This window comes from Euleptes europaea, chromosome 3, assembly GCF_029931775.1.
Source record: "Euleptes europaea isolate rEulEur1 chromosome 3, rEulEur1.hap1, whole genome shotgun sequence".
NCBI lineage: Eukaryota > Metazoa > Chordata > Lepidosauria > Squamata > Sphaerodactylidae > Euleptes > Euleptes europaea.
The window spans coordinates 67270186-67288277 of NC_079314.1; the positions used below are offsets into that span (position 1 = coordinate 67270186).

The window sequence follows — 18092 nt, forward strand, 5'->3', positions numbered from 1 at the left end:
GCTGAGACTTTTGTCACACACTTCTGGCAATGTGACAAAGTCAAATGCTGGAAGACAGTATCTGAGGTGTTTAAGTCCAAGTACCACTGTACTAGTTAAATATGCAGAAAAACAAGTGTCTAATCTTCGTTATGTAGAATATAATCCTAACCAATCAAAGCCAATGATGGTTCCAAGACACAGAACAAATAAAATAGCCAACGGGTTGCTTAAAAACCTGTCATCTTTGAAATGCTGTGATGCGCTCTTTTGGGTATTTACAGCAAAATGACGTTTTAAGTTCTCACACGTACAGACATGGACGTTCTGAGAACAAAGATGATGGATCAGGACAGACTGGGAATCGATTACAGTCCAGAGTGCCCTGCCAAGGATGATGGCTTTAAGTCAAACTACAAGCCACTTAGAATAGGTAAGGGGAAAAATTACAGTCACTTTTCAGTAAGGCAGGTTTCTATTGTTACAGATTTCAGTGGAATCAGGATAGCAGCTTTAGGGGCTAGCAGTTGCCATGCAGAAATACAAACAAAACATCTGCATTGTTAAATTTTAAAACCCAGATATTAGAAACGGACCTATGCTTAAAAAGATGCACACAGCATCGTTTGATCCCTCTAACCCAACGACTACCGCAGATTAGATTTCTTAACTATTATGCCAGATGAACATAGATGCCAACAGTCCACAGAGTGCTGCACATTTAAATTCTTGCCTGTCTTGATTATTACAGTAGCATCCATGTATAACAGGCAGCGTCAAACGTGCTCTTATGCAAGTACCACATCTCTTCAGCCTAGGACTGAAACATTGCAACAAACATGCTGTAACAATAAAACATTTTAAGACATGAGCCTTCCCCACATGTGTGCAATGCCTATGCACAGAGAGATCTCACTGTGACATAACAGAGTCCTGTTTGCCCTCAGCACGAGACTTGGCATTCAAGCTGCACAATGGTGTACAGTTCAGTAACTGGGAGGTCTGAGAGTGTCTCCATCCATTCTGCCCCCTCCTTTGCTATTATTTGACCAATCAGAGGGGTAAGGGCTGGACAGGGATATGGGGGAGGGTGTCATCAGACCTCCCATGAACTATAATGAACAAGCACATTCAGTGGAGGAAGGACAGGGGAAAGCAGAGTTCTGTTACGTCCGAGCGACATGAAGGGAACGATCCTGTTTTTAATACAGCTGCATCTTTAGCAAACTAGTTAAGGCTCAACAGCATACGTCTATTTCAGAAATACATAAACATGAGATGACAATCTAGTATGACATGATCTTTTTTCTTAAAAAAAGACTACTGTACACTATCAGTTGCATTAGAAATCCCAGTTGCCTTATGAAGAGAACTTCTGCTGCCTACACCAAAGCCTGGTGTAATACATAGATTATATATTACATGTTCAGAGGAACACAGATTAAAATAATTTAAAATCCAATAATGGATGAAAACTTGATGTTAAAAAAAATTGTACAGTTTGTGAATACTCTACTGCTGGTAAACTATAACAGGACCTCACATTTACTTGTTTCAAATAATGAACTAAAAAAAATAAAGCCAACCTTTGTAATGTTAATTATCACTAGATTGTGTGCTGTCAGGAGAATTCCCCATCAATGGGGAGGGAGACTTCCTATAGCAACTAATGACAAAGATTTAGTAGGTATCTGCAACTGAATGATTTTTTCCCTCCATTTTATCTAATTGCACTATTGAGTACCTCAAGAAGAAAAATGCTAAGATATTGCTGTTCTATTCACCTACTGTATGATCTGCCAAATACTGCTTCTCAGCAGCCCACATGAATTTCAAGGGGCCTGCTTGGTTGTTGCACTCCTTTGACTGGATGCTATGTTTGCTACATATAAATTGTTTACTACATAACTCATTCTGGTGATATAAAATCTTTTACAACATGGTAATTTGAGTCAACATCTCCTTTCAAGACAGCATGGTGGTTTATGTTGATTGAATTGGCTATATTAACATTGGGTCATCTTCGTTTGGTTTTAGTTTTAGAATAACTGAGTTGCATACAGAACTCATGCACAATTTTGAGTCTTCCAAATTAGGTGACCTTTAGCATAATAAATTTTAAAAATAATTTATCATGGCCAAAAATATACCTTTTAAAGTTGTACCGTTATAGAAAGGCCAGACTTATTGAATTTAGAACACTGATTAGACAGTTTACAGGTTTCTTTCTACCCTTATTTGGATCAACTTACAAAACATTTTCTTAAAGTCAAAATAGTGCTTTTGAGGTCCATAAACTTTTTGGTACAAAAATAATTACATTTTTTCTCTTTCACTTTCATTGGTTATCTTGCCCCCTTCTCTGCTGTAAACTAACTGATTTCTCACATCACTTGTTTCCATTAGGCACGTTCAAGTAAATTAAAAAAATCCAAGTAACAATGACAAAAGCCAAATATCTGGCTTGATAAAATTTTACAGAGACAGCTGTCCATTCTCTGGAATGGAATAAATAGTCACTTCCCTCAGCCAAAGATTCAGGTGGTTTGATGTTAGTATCCATTCCCATTGTGCAGAACAGTTTCTTTTTTTCAGAAAAAGTCCATCTATTCTACACGCAGAAGAACCAGCATCAAAGAATCTGCATTTCAAAGGAAGCAGAACTGCAAACATGGGTAAGAAGTTCTCTCTCAGTAGATGGTTGAATGATCACTGGAGTCTGAAGAGGACAGTTAATGGCCATCGGAAGCAGCATTGTGGATCCAGTCCAGAATGATCAAGGTCATACTTCCGGTCATCACAAATATGCCACTGAGAAGGAAAAGAAGAGCCTACAAAGACAGAATACAAAATACTGATGGATTATTTCACCAGAAACAAGTAGGCTGTCCTACAATTAAATCATTTTAGTATGTGTAATGGAATTGCTCAGAAAGCTGGGGTTTATATTCCATGCTGCAATTCAAGACATCAACCCTGAAAAACATCTTGCCCCATCTTGTGTAAAGTGCAATTAAATTCTGGCTTTGTGTATCCATAAGTAAGTAGTTCCTTTTATTGAAGCCATAGACAGGTATCTGTCTTTAAAGCTCAGACCAGTCATGAATCCTAAAATTGTTTTCAGATGATCTGGGTTCCTTCTTAGACATAAATCTCATTGATTTTCAGCACTGATTACTTCTGTTTAATATGTTAAGGATCCGGATGTTAGGCTGAGATTTTAAGTTTTCAGCTCATTCCTTGGCATGGAACTTGTTTCCAAGATAGTGTGATGTTTAAAGCAGTTCCATGTGAAACACAATGACAAACACCTGATCACAAAGGATGCCTGCAGTAAAGCTAATTGGTCAGACCAACAGAAGAGCAAAGCTTGAGCTATCCAAACTGCTGGAGCAGAGATCAATACAAGAAAGACAATCACCGTCTGTGGATTTATAGAAGCACCAGAAGGATCTCATGAGGCCAAAAATCCCCACCTGGTTGCAATTCAAAATAGTAGTGTAATTTAATACCAAGAGCTCTGTGACTGCAAGCTGCAATGTCAGATATCCCATTATTTATATAGCAAATTAATAGTGGGAATCAAAGCAGAAAAACAGCTACCCAGATGGTCACAGGCAGCAGAATGTCTTGAGAACAGTGGAAAATGAGGTCATAAGAGAGACGGTCAGGGCGGGAGAGAGCCCTGCTTTTAGGAAGCAGTGGCCTTGATGGTCAATTATTGTGTGGACTGAGCATTCCTCGACACTCACCCCAATCTTCTGTACTGAATTCATAGGTTCCTTCTTCACAAGTTTAAGGTAGAAAGCAGATGGCAGGATAAAGATCAACATGGCGGCAGCAGATGCACCTGTATTAAAATTATTTATCAAAATATTCAGTTCCGTAATCTATTAGATATTTTGTAAAGCATTAGCAAAAAACAATAGTAACAAAAAACCTCTCACCAATGAACCCAAATATATCTCGAATGGTGGGAACAAAGATCACAAGAACGTTGGTGAAGGCCAAGAGAACAACGGTGATAATACTGTGTCGCAACCAACTGAATTCTTTCCCTGAGCACAACAGCTGTGTGATGGAGCTGCGGATCTGTAAGACATGAGGGACATTTTTTTGAAAAATATTTCTAACAAAGTAACACACAAGTTGAAGACTGCTGAAAGACAATACAGTGGTGTGTGTACATGCCAGGGAGGCTGATTTACTTTTATACAACCTTGAAAAGGGAAGAAACAGATCGATGGAGGTTATATAACACAGTCAACTTTCTTTGTTTGAACACACATGATGCTGTGTTATGCTGAATCAGACCAGTGGCCCATCAAGGTCAGTATGGCCTACTCTTGACTGGTAGCAGCTCTCCGGGGTCTCAGGCAGAGGTCTTTCACATTACTGACTACCTGACCCTTTTAACTGGAGATACTGGGGATTGAACCTGGGACTTTTACATGCAAAGCAGAGACTCAACTCAGCCACAGCTCCTCCCCATATTCCAAGGAAATGAGATGTGTCTTACTAATTTCACCAGAGCAACAGATGCACGGGTTCACCCTTTACATATACAAATTTGTTCCATCTGTTTAACAGCCAGTGTTTTTTTAAGTGCAACAAAACAGGAAATCAACGTATGAGCAATAAATTAGCTTGATTTCCATGTAACTGTTAAATCTGCCACTGGTTAATGCCCCCCCCCCCACCAAATAAAGTCACTTACCGGAAAAATTACTACTGGCACAGTAAGAGTGACTGCCATCAGAACAGCCAAACGGACAATAATGAGGAGAACATCAGATCCCAGCAGTTCAGAATATGTATGTAGCAACTCTGGCTCAACATTTCCTATAAAGAAGTTTATATTTTAACATATTAGTAATTAACCTTAGTCCAAAACACAATGGCAAAATCATTGTGTAATTACTTAAGTGAATGACAATTGGTTCCCAAATGGAACTGTGTGAGTAAACGGCAATGTGGCTTTGTAAAACTCAGAAAATGAATTTACAGATATTCTGCCCTAATCAATTTTGTTTAACAATGTCTGAAATACACAAAATTCTATATTGTGAATCATATTGATAAGAACCTTTTTTATATAAAGTGTTTTTTACACTACACATACAACTTTGTCAATTTTGTTCATCTTGTGCTGGTGAAATATTAAATACTGAAGGTGCAAGACAATGTACATCTCCTGGCCCCCAATGAAAGCAGGCCAGTCATACTGGGTTTTCAAGTGTAAATACACTTTTACATTGATTTGTACTTGAGGGTGGATAAGAGACAAGCCTACTGATATGGTAACTAACCTATTGAAGACTACCACCTGTCCTCCCATATCTTTCCCCTACACACCTCTTGCATCTGCTTTGAGGGAAGGAGAAACAGATGTTTGATCTCATAAGTTCAATTTCAATACCTTTACTGGCATACCATCAAGCAGTCGTGATCTCATAAGTTAAAGGTAGTGGAGGATGTATACCGGCCTTTTCTCACTAGTAAGCTCTGGTATGTTCCTTCTTTCCTCCCCTCTTTCTTGTGTGCGTGCATTAAGTGCATGTTTGTGTTCAGTGCTGTGTGTGTGTTCAGTGCCCTCCTTTCTAGGAAAACCGAACAGACATGCAAATGAGACAAGGAATTGTGTTTATGTGTATTTGTAAAACATAAAAACTCAGGGGCTAAATTGCCCAAAATGCCTACAAAGAACAGACATAGAGAAAGAGGCTATTTACCATAAAACGTCAAGTAGCCAAAGAGAGCAGCCAAAAGGTACATGAGAAACATGGCAAAGAATGAAACGTTGGACACCTTCATCATTCTTCTACGACTTCGGCTATTTGAAAGGAAAGGAAAGCATTATTATTTCTGAAACTTATGTTTCCGCACTTAGTTTTTGTTTCTATGAAACATATGTGAAATATGTGGAAATCTTACCCTTTCAGTTCCTCATAAATGGGAAGAATAGCAGGATGGCAGACAAAGGAAAACGTTAGGATCGGCACAGCATAGACAGTCTGAAAAATATACAAAGTGCATTCATGAATACTTTAATAATATGCAACACATTTATCTTTAAAGTTAAACCAGGCTATTTACCGAAACAACTGTAGTTCATTTAAATAGTGAAAGTTTAACCACTAAACTAAGTGGCATATGGATTGCATGCTATGTCAGCTGAGTACTTCTATGTAGTTGACTCAAACATCCTTTTCCTTACCACAAAGCATACACTGTCTCCTATATGCTGATTAAGCAAGGTTTGCAGTAGTGAAATTTAAAACATTATTTGCTAAACAGTTATCAAGAATAAGAAAATGAACATCAGCTACATGCTGTACAGTGCAATCCTAAACAGAATTATACCCTTCTAAGTACACTGAAGTCAAATGACATGGAAGGATGTAACTTTGCTTAGGACTGAACTACAAGTGATCTTCAGCCCTGGTAGCCAGGGCTCACTGGCTCTCAAAGAATGCTTTCAAACTTCTAATTATGGCATTCTAAGCACTCCAGTAGCTTCAGCAGGGTGTAACTCTGCTTAGGATGACACCATGGCAGCTCCCGTTTAACAAGGGCTGCTTAAAAAAGCACTAAACCTTCCTACAGGTGTAAAAGTATCAGAATCTCCACAGTCAACAAGGCTTTTAAACAGAAATGAGCATATTTCTAACTAGCACATAGGGATTCTTGCTAATCCTTAACCTTACCTGAGAATTGAAGATGAAATATTTTGGTGTGCACGTCTCGTCAGTTATATTATGTGCTGTTTCATGAACATCTACAGGAGTTGAATGATGTTCTAAGGTGGCATTCAGAGTTGTGTTAACCATATTGTAATTCACTCCACAAATATCAATTTGAAATTTCTTGCAAATGACCTGGCAAGGAATGAGCAAGTACAGTCTGTTACTTTCACTGGATAATTTGCTTTAGCTGTCCTTTGTATTCTCAATATCACAAACATTTCAAAAATACAAACAAAACCCACACAATACTTACAACAATCAGAAAGAAGACCATGCACAGTAAGGAAAATCCACTTGTGTAACCCAGATAACCTGCAATTACAAAGTGTTGTAAGTTATGTGTTTAATTTAGCATTTCTTTAGTTCCTGGATAACTGATGGAAGCTTGTAAGAGGTTTGTTCATTGCAAGAAATCCTAAAATCAAACAAAATGGAAAAGGGATTGAGCTGTACAGCTCCTTTGAGTGATGACACTTCCAGTGTCTGGCCTGCAAAACTGCCAGTGTGGGTTAAGACAATAGGATTGGCAGGAATTGGTATTATGTATTGCTACAACCAATTAGACTGAGCACAGCGCAAATCCCTTCATCCTGTTCTTCCACAATGTACCCATGCAACACTAAACAGAATACTAAAGGTTCTTATACGGAGATTCTTCACGTATAGTAACTAGGGCTTCAGCAAATCACTTGTGAATTTACCTCAGCGTGTATGAGTGAATGAAGTGGAAATGGCTTGTATATCAAAAGTATCTCATGTGGATGCTGAAGAGGATTACCACTCTCAACATTACACAAAAGGCATACATTAAAATTAATGCCAACTTACCTAAATTTTTCAACAGTGACAATGGAAGAATAAGCACCAAGGATACGAACACGACCAAATAGTCACCATTCAGATACCACTGTCTAAGGAGAGAAAGAAAAGTTAGTTGAAGCACTGCATAGCGATCACATTTATAATGTAAAGTAGCTCAAGGTTATTGATACTAATATTTCAGACAAGCACAATTATTTCTGATGTGCTGCATGCACAGGGATTCCTGTTCCTACCTAAGGCCATGTGCTGTAGTTCTCAGCAGGGAAGACATAGCACCTTAAACACATTTACTCAAAAGGCAGTTGTACTGGATTTAATACAGCTTGCTTTCTAACCAGGATTGTGGCCCTTTCCCCCCACCCATTCAGCCCAACATCAGCAATTGCCACTGCTTCTGCAACTGCTCTCACCAGTGCTGGCTCCATCCATGAAAAGTACCTCTGATATCATGGTTAATGTCTGTGCGAGAAGTATCCAGCCCTTGGATGATTGCTAGCCAAGATATACATACTGGGGCAAGCATGGAAGCCACTGTAGAAGCTACACTAACCACCCAAGGTTCATGAAAAGACTGCCCGAAAGGGGAACTCTGATATGGCGTTGAATGCCATCTTTAATTTCTCAGACCACAGTCTTAAAGGGCCAGTTCTACACACAGCCTAGTGAGAAGTAAGCCCAACTGATTTCCACACAAATGCACACAGAACTGGGCTGCAAGTTGTGGAAGCAAATTTTGCTGAAGTTATCGCAACTCGCTTTTCACATAACTGAAGGATGCAGAAAACGAACAAACTGCATAGTGAGTGACAAATCTGCCAATGATGCAGGTGTAAAACTTTTCCAGTTTCACAGCTAACAACTGCAAATCTCATATGCATCCATAGGTCTGTGTGGTATCAGCCAGTCCAGTGTGTTTAGGACTGACGCATGACAGTTTACCTAGCCACTGATATTACAAATGCACTTTAATATGCAAATCTGGCATACCTAGTACAACAGAATACACAGGTAGAAGAAGAATGTGGGCCAATTTAACGTCATATCACTATCAGAGTAACTGTCAGATAGCTGGGATTCACAATTCAAAACTGATATTTTCTAAATTATTCAAATTTAATCTTTGCCCTTGGAGATCTGAGGGGAAAAATTCTTCTGCAATGGAGCGGGGATATATTTACATGTTTTAAATCAAGAAGCACTGAGAACAAGCCTGTCTACTCAGAAGTAAGCCCCCCTTGTATTTAATAGAGTTTATTCCTAGGAAACTGTTCTTATGATTGCAACTGGTTTGTGTTTAATAGGATCTAGTGGAAATATGGACTTAAGGGGCAATCTTTGAACATAAACGGACCTCCATGAAGCACAGCTCCACTGCTCAAACACATAAAGGGGACCAGCAAGCTCTGCTGTTTTGGTTTAATTGAGCAATGCAAGCTAACACTCCTTGACTGAGCAGAGACGGAAGAGTTGGATGGGTACAAGGGAGGCAGGCACACACTTCTCATTTGTTTTAATGGCCTTATTGTGAGAAGCAGAGTTGGTTTTTATACCCTGCTTTTCTCTACGGAAAGGAGTCTCCAAGTGGCTTACAATCAAGTTCCCTGTCCCCCACCCCACAACAGGTACCTTGTGAGGTAGGAACGCCTGCTTTAACAACAAACCCCCCCCCCCTACTAATTCCTACTCATGGACTAAACTCTGAGCACAATCCTGATAAAATCATGCGAACCTAGAACTGTTTCCTCAAATGCCAATGAAATCAACGGTAATCGATCAGTGTTTCTCTGCTTTCTCTGGATTGTTAGAACTATGTGGAAATTCCACTGAAGTTAGTGCAGCCCACAGCCTGAGTCCTGACAGTTTATACAACTGTATGACCTCAGAATTCAGGCAGATACCTTCAGTCGTGAATAAAGCTACCATCCTTTGATGCAAGAATCTCATCCACAGTTGCACTATTGTTTTTACATTAGTATTTTTCATATGAGTAATGTACAAAATGTTATATGCACTGTTTTCCAAAGAAGCAGGTGTATTAAAACTTTCAAAACAAAGTAGTATTTGGTAAACGAACATTTAGGGTGGAATCCTAAAGACAATTTCCTGAGAGCAGGCCCCTTTTAATAATATGGAACACAATTCTGAGTAAACCCTCTTACGATTGCTATAGATTACTATTTTGTCAAAGGAAAAGACTTTTCCCTAACCTCTTTTCTAGTAAAGTCTAGCTCAGAGGACAAATATTCAAGAAGTTGGCTGTTGTAGCTTACCACTGATCTCTTCCTTTATGTTAAAGATTACACTTATGCATTTCAACAGAGGTCCCCAGAGACAGTATTTACAATGCCCATTTCTGGTTCTATTAACAGTTTCTCCGCTAAGACCTACCCTGTGTATTCTTCAATGTTCATAAATGCCTTGATGACCAATGGTAACTCATATTTCACTATGTAGAGGTAGCTTGACATAGCTGCAGATGAATAATATTGTAGATTATAAATTTAGAATATGATACATGTTGAAGTCACAAAACATTATTCATTAATGCTATTTTGTCATTAACAGAACCATTTTATGTGACAACATTGTTTTGTCGCAACAAAAACTGTTGTTATAACATTATTTAAAAGGACATAGCATTTGAAAGGCCTTACCTCCAATGTTCTGCATTGTAATTGATCCAGATGCTGCAAGTTTCCCAGCCATGCCAAATGCCTTCATTCCTAACTGTTCATATAGCAGAGATCCTGTAACCCCAGAAAATAGAATAGTTGTAAGCTTGTAAGTAAGTGAGAAAAAAAAATTAACAAACTAATTTACAAACTGCAATATTTTCATACCTCCTTCGTTAGCAGTCTTCAAGAGGAGATGAACGGAATACAAAGAGAATATTGACACAAAGAGTAGAAGAATTCTAAAAAATAAAATCACAAATTACACTCTGATTGAAATTAAATAAATGTAGACACACAGAGCAGCAAGCCTATCTAGCATTCAGGACTTAACCCTTCCCAAGTTAAAACACAGTGATTCTATCAGTTGGAATGATTATCTTTCCCACAGAAATCAAGGTCTTCACATTTTGGCTGGATCATGCTCAAATAACAAAACAAAATATAATACAGCTGAACTATAATTTAGATCAGGACATAGAAAGCATTCTGCTTTATACATTTATATACAGTCCCATCAACAAACTAATTATGCATCAGTATTGGTTCTTGTAGGTTGTCCGGGCTGTGTAACCATGGTCTTGGTATTTTCTTTCCTGACGTTTCGCCCGTAGCTGTGGCAGGCATCTTCAGAGGAGTAACACTGAAATACTGTCCTTCAGTGTTACTCTTCTGAAGATGCCTGCCACAGCTGCGGGCGAAACGTCAGGAAAGAAAATACCAAGAACACGGTTACACAGCCCGGACAACCTACAAGAACAGATGAACTCTGACCGTGAAAGCCTTCGACAATACATCAGTATCAGATTTAAACCAATTTACACATCTGCAACATCAACAGTTCAAAAAGGGAAGCTGCATTTTACTTCTTTATTTCTCGTTCATTTTAAATAAAACTCATGATATTAGTTTAGATAGTTCATGATTACAGTTCCAAAGATTCAGAGCTGGCATACAAATTATAATATTTTGGAGTGATATGGCAGATTCCTCCCCAGCTATAATTTACAAAATATTGGCATTTCAGTTCAAAACACATGAAAACCATATTTATTTTTAGATAGCTCTTTCAATTTGCTCTTACATTTAATGTAGATGAGTCCTAGAATTTTAATTGGGCTTCCTACCGTATTAATGCAATTCAATACAAAGCTACACATGTTCAAATCTCCCTAATTTAAATGGAATTTGAAGGTAGGTAACTGTTTGCTAGTTTACATTCAATGTATTTAGGCTTCAATGTCAAATTGTTAAACTGGCTCAATTCTTACTGAGAGTGTATCTCTAAGCATTGTTAAGTCTGAGGTGTAGACTAGTCTAAACAACCTTATGCTGATTTTCTGAATCAAATCACACCATCCCATTTAATTGTTGGCTCAAAAGCAGTTCTTACAAAGAACTGGATGGAATTTACATAGAGCTTAACCCTATAGTTACCCCAGCCTAAGCCCATTGACTTCTATTGGCTTAGACTGGAGTACATCCGCATAGGTTTGCACTGACCATGACTCATTTGTATAAAACTGTTCAATAATTTTTGTTTTTCAGTACTCTTCCTTCACCTATCTAATCTTGGAAGGTAAACTAGACATTTTATAACAACTCAAAAGGTTAATATGCTTTCTTCTCTCTTTGTGACCTGTATACAGCTAACTGGAATATACATGAATTGGTGCCTTAAAATGGAAGCTCAGATCCAATTTACAGCTACAAATGGAAGTCTATAAAACTGTTTTACAGAAATACATTTACCATAAAGAACCTGTTCACCTACCTTTAATTCATCAGGTTGCCCAGTCACTGATTATTAAATGGTACTCTCTAGAGCAAATTTAGCCAAGCTGAGTGCCAACATCCTAATCCTATGCAACTTTACTGAGAAATAAGTCTCATATTGTTCAAGAACATACTCCCAGTTGTTACAGACAGGCAGCATTTCCATGGTAAAGAATGGCAACTGAACTTTGGAAAATGCAGTAGTAAGAGCCTGATGCAAAACACACTGAAATCAATAGGAAACTCTGTTTTCTTAAGTGGGTTTTTGGATCAGGTGTCACCCTCCCAAGAGAACTGCTAACATGCATTATGCTGATGTTGTAACCACTGCAACACTTTCCTGGAGCATGAACTGGCATATAAAGCCAAATAATTCTCCCTCTCTCAAACTGTATGGCACATTTTTGCTTTGTTTATATTTCATATGCATATAAACTTCCACATTAAAACAATTAGCAAAAAATGAATAAATGCCATACACCAAAATGCGCTTCACACTTCAGTTTGTTTCTGGGACAGCAGTAACATTACCAGCATACTGCATGTTGGACATCTCAGAGTGACCATCACTGAGCCCTACTGAGGGACCTGAGAAGACAGAAAGGCGTTTGTAAAAACCGCTTCCGTGATAAATATGTAGTTTTCAAACATTTTGCCTAAAGTGAATAAATGAGAAATCTAAAAATAACCCTAGGATAACATTCTGTCATTTACAGTGCAATCCTACCCAGAGTTACTCCAGTACAAGCCAACTGAAATCTGTGAATTTAGACTGGAGTAACTCCATACAGGACTGCACTGTTAAACTGGGAAAACAAAGTTTATGAAAGATGGTAATGTTCATTAAGTGAAATGGTGAAATGTTGGCTGGGTTATGCCTTATGTTTAAAATCGCTTGTTTCTAATTAACCATGAATGGGTATCTGGCCCCAATTCCCAGTTAAGTGTGGTAAGAGTTTAAAACATACAAAACTGCAGCCCTAAACCCACCCATCTCAGTGGGATTACTAGTTTGCATTCAAATGCTCCAAGAGTTTCAGTGCAGTGTTACATTTTCTCTCTCCCAAACATGGCTACTCTAGAAGAGCAATCGGTTTCAGTGTTAATGTAGGTTAGTATCCAAAACATAATACCCTGGTTTCCATAGGCAAGTAATACTTACACAAAAAGAGCAATTCCTGTGTTTGCCATGGCGTAAGACAGCCCCAGGATGCCACTACCCACAATAGCATTGCTGAGGTTAAATACTGACATTCCAAAGGAAGTAGTACCTGGAGGCTGTGAGAAAGGGGGAAAAGAGGTCAGCTCAGAACCGATTATTTGAAAAAATGCTTTCATTTAGTCACATATAAGTAGTTGGGAGGGGGGAAATGTGCTTATATGTAAAAAAGATAACTGAATCATGCTTACAGTTTCATATTTTTTCTTTCCAGGATTGGTTTCAAGTAAAAAGTTTTGGTTTTCTGGATCCATGTCTACATAATGGCTGTGGGAAGAAGGGGAAAAAAGCATCTGTAAGTACTATCAACAGTTTCCCACTTTTAAAAGATCACTATTCTTGGGTTTTATTGTTTCAGTTGCAGATGCTAATAATTTCAATGATTGTTTTTGCACAGATGTGTAGGATTTATGTGGTGATACAAATATTTGGAAATTGGATTTTTGATGTTTATGATGTATGTAAACATTAAAAACAGGCTATTTTGGAGAAGATGTAAGGCTGAAATACATTTTTGATAAAAATGATTGAGAGGTCCTAGATTGCTCTGCAGGTAAAGTGGATTGTGCCTTAGAACAAAAGGGGCAGCTCTCTCACCTCTTCAAAGCAGCTGGTTTGGTTGGGTAGGGGTAGTTGAAGTCATTGGAGCTATAGCTGCTGCTGTCTTCGTCGGGGGAAGTGTTGAGCTTGCCCATCTCCGCTTTGGTCATGACGGGATCCAGGATGCCTCCTTAGACACCAGATGAAAAAGGCCAGCTAATTTATCTGGGTTTGTGGCAGCCGCCCAGATGCCTCTTGATCTTTCGTCCTTGGATGCTTGACTTGCCTTGTCTGCGAAGGTAAAAAGGAAACGTCAATACTGCAGTGGTCCCCCCAACAGGGTCACGTGAGCAGCAGCTGCCGCTGCTATTGCTGCTGTTCACCGCGGCTGATTCATCGGCAGCCAGGCGAGTGGAAAAGTACTAGCAGAGAAGGGCGGGAGACGCGGGAGGGGGGAAGGAAAAGTACAAGACTCTGAGCAGAACAAAGATAATCGCTCGCTACAACACTGGAGTCCACGCCATGGGGGTGGGGGGGAGAGGAGGCAGGGGAGAAGATCTGCATCGAAAAGGCCAGGGTGCGCAAAAGGCACATTATTTGCCCAATAATTTATTTTCGACGCATACAACAAAACCATCACCTGGCTCCCCCCTCCCCATACTTAACGCGGGTCTGTTTAGCACGTTTAGAGATAAACCTGATCCGAGCCTTTGGACCGCAACGAGTGGTTAGATTAACGAAAAGCAATTTACATTGTGTGCCCACGCGCAAACGAGCAGCTATTCTGCCCGAACGCCTCGAGGACGCGCCCGCTCCACCCCTGCCGGCTTCCGAAAATGATGCAACCCAGCTGAAGAATTAACACACATTCCCTTTCTCCACCTCAGCCTTTGCTGCTTCCTTAGCCCTCCTGGCTGTCGCCCCCCTCCCAAAACGAGATCCCCGAATGAGAATTGACAAAAAATGCAAAGCAGTCACAAGACAAGACTGCACCAGCAGCTCCGGCGTATGATTTGTGCGTCTTTTTTTTAACCACTGCTCTGATGCAGCAGCACCGGCCGGCTGGTTTCCTCCCCACCTTAATCTTATACAACCTTACGTAACAAAAGCCATCTGCTACTCAGTTATACATTGAAACATTTCCTTCCCTTTGCAAACCCTTCCCGACCCGCTCCCCAACACCCGAGAAACGTTCCAACCGTAATTTATTTAATTATTTTTGTTACCTTCACCAGTCCACCTTACGGGCGGGGTGCTCGGGAGCTTCTTTCGGGCTCTCCGATGAGGAGGGGGGGGGGAAGCAGCCACAAAGATCCCTTTAAATATTTAATAACGGAAAGGCCCCAGCAGGCCCCAAAAAAGCAAGTCTTAAAAAAAAAAGAAAGCCGGTATAAAATAATAATTTATCGTCCTCTTCTTCAATAAAGCACACGAACGGAAAACCTCGAGCGAGGGACGCTGCTTTGCGAGACGGTCAGCCCAGGGCGCAGCGAGGAGTCGCTCTCTCGTGGCCCCTCCGCGCTCAGGTCTCCCCAACGCCTTTGGCTGCCTGCGCTTTTGAGGGCGGAATGCGCGACGTCCGGCGGGGCGGGAGGGGAAGGGCGCGGCTTCCACGCGGCAACGTGCGGCGGCTTTTCTTTGTATACCAACACCGCCGCCTCGCTCCGCCCCCCGGCCTCTCTCCCGCCGGCACCGCCCTCCCGAGGCCGCCGCTGGTTCCCCTCTGGAACCTCCTCCTTCCCGCACATCAAGGAGATCACGAGGCGGGGGCTTGGCGGCGAGCGACAGTGCGCTGCGAATTACGCGGCGGCCCCGAGATTCCTTGGGGGCGGATTCCACGGAGGCTCCCACGGTTTGCCTCGAAGTACCCCGTTTGTCAATCAGGGGGATAGGTCAGGTTGGAAACGGAGGGGTCCTGCGGTCAAGGGGCTTCACTGGGGCTTCGGGGTAGTGGCTGCAAAACTGCAGTAGGGTGGAAGACAGCATCCATTGAAAAAGCATTTTCTACCCAACGGTTCTGTAGACAATGGACATAGCGAACCATCATACCTATGGTTTTGTCTTCATCCAACTAGTACGGCATCACATAAATATGCACGCATATTGGCTGGTGGAAGAAGATCCTCTAAATATGCCATCTGGGTATTGTGGAATACCAACTCACCAGGGATTCGAATTTTTGGTTTTGGTAAAAGATTGTGATGAAATCCACAGCAGTTGTAAATTTTATTACAAAGGAATGAAAAAAGAAATGGGCAAATATGAATTTCTGGATAACAACATACAAACCAATGTTGATAGCAAGTGGCTTTTGCCTTCACCTGGAAATAACTCCCACTGAATAAAGACATGCTTAGGACTGTTCCCATAATCTGTAACATGGCCTATGGTCAATAATTGCTGTCCTGCGTTAGTTAACAAGCCATTCTGTCTTCTGACACCTGTCAACACTAGGAAGGATTGATAAGCCACTATTTTGGATTTTTCTGCTCTAGATCTGATACAGCAAAGACAGGAAGTACGGTGGCAGTTTCACTGTATTTGAAAAAGAGTTCTTACAGTGCAATTCTATAGTTTCTTCAGTCTGTCAATAACTCAAACCCTCATTTCCAACATTTTAGATGGTATGTCATTGCACTGTGTATACTTACCTGGCATATGCGTACTTGTTTTGGAGTACCATCATGGTTGTTCATATGCTGCTTATAGTCAGTGACAGTTCTCTGATGTATTGTGTTTCAGTGTTATACAAACATGATGGCCCTCTTGATCATTCCATGTTATTTTTGGCCATGTAGTCCTATTTTCCAGTTAAACCTCATGAGAGTGTTACCATTGTCACATGATACAAAATCACCAAGAGGAAAAGAAGACTTATGCCTTGAACATCAATTACACATTTGTAGAGTAATAGTACAGTGTGCTAACAGGTAATAATAGATAGTTTCAGCATAATCTCCAAATTAAAATATTTTTCAAAATCATATAAAACACTCAAATGTCATATTCATTTCTAAGTTAGAGTGATCTGGGTTTCTTTCAGTTGATGTAATCTTTTCCTCTCACATGAAAAAACATGGTTTCCCTTCTCCTCCCACAGAAAAACATTTCAATCGCGATCTATTTCAATGTATGTATGCTATTTTTCTCTGGTTCTGGAGATACTTCAGTTTTATATATTATTTCTCTGGTCCTTTTAGCATGGTTTAGATTTTTGGAGTAGGATTTGCGAGAACTAGGTTCGAATCTCCACCTTGCCATGGAAATTCGCTGTGCGACCTTGGGCCAGGCATGCAAACTCAACCTACCTCACATGGTTGTTGTGAGGGTAAAATGGAGGAGAGGAGAAAGCTGTAAGCTGCTTTGGGTCCCCATTGGAGAGAAGGGCAGGATATATGTGAACTAAGTAAACAAATAAGTTTTAGGAATAGAGGAAATAATATTGTGTTCTCAAGCTTATCTTCTAGGTCTGCCCTTATACTGAGGACTTTGGAAAAGGGGGTGGAGTGATCTTCACTTTAGTTTCAGAAGGCAGTGTAATTATTACTAAAAATAAGAGTCACACTGAATCAGACCTAGATGGTAGATCTCATTAAGCATCTTGTTTCCAGGAGCAGCAAGTCTGATGCCACAGGAGAACTGGCAAACAGGACTGGGAAACAGCCCTCTGTTCAGCACCTGACAATCAGAGGGATTCTGCCTGTGAACCCATAAATCTGTTTGCCTTTCTAGAGTCCCAATACTCTTTGTTTCACTTATGCTTCACTTTCTCACATGGTATATTCAGAGTTACTATACCCTGTAGAAGCAGCTATATCAGATTCCACTACCATGGTAACTAGTACTTAACCGGGGATGTAACTGGAATATCCTTTCTGAGGTAACAGCTTTCCACTTGCGCAAATTTAACCTAACCTTTTAATCTATGTGGACTTGAAATTGGTTCCAAAATCTTGAAATTTCTAGTAATAGTATGATTAAGGCAGATTTTTAAAAGAAAAGATGCAGAGTGTTTAAAATGGTAAATTTTCAAGCAAAATAGACTTCATAGCTGATGCACAGTTGAAACTACTGATATGATGCAATTAGTACTGTCCTCGTCAACCGGCAAAGACAAAACATTTTCCATATCGCGATCACTTCTCAATCATATACCCGGTGGTGGTAGAAAATGCCATCAAGTCACAGCAGTCTTATTGCGACCCCATAGGGTTTTCAAGACAAGAAACATTCATACCGGTAGGTGGTTTGCCATGGCCTGCCTCTGTATAGCGACTCTGAACTTCTTGGTGGTCTCCTATCCAAATACTGACCAGGGCCACCCCTGCTTAGCTTCTT

The 18092-nt window shown here is 40.2% G+C and overlaps 1 protein-coding gene across 1 annotated transcript; it reads right to left on the minus strand.

The window, feature by feature from the left end:
* Positions 1 to 2020: 2020 nt before the first annotated feature.
* SLC38A2 (solute carrier family 38 member 2) lies at positions 2021 to 14045 on the minus strand. Its single transcript, XM_056847662.1, has 15 exons — positions 13812 to 14045; positions 13406 to 13481; positions 13158 to 13273; positions 10388 to 10461; positions 10202 to 10294; positions 9936 to 10017; positions 7554 to 7636; positions 6979 to 7037; positions 6687 to 6857; positions 5914 to 5993; positions 5712 to 5812; positions 4697 to 4821; positions 3927 to 4071; positions 3732 to 3829; positions 2021 to 2810 (listed from the first exon to the last, which is right to left on the minus strand). Exons 1-15 carry the CDS (start codon positions 13922 to 13924, stop codon positions 2712 to 2714), a joined length of 1515 nt encoding a protein of 504 aa, XP_056703640.1. The 5' UTR covers positions 13925 to 14045; the 3' UTR covers positions 2021 to 2711.
* Positions 14046 to 18092: the final 4047 nt, after the last annotated feature.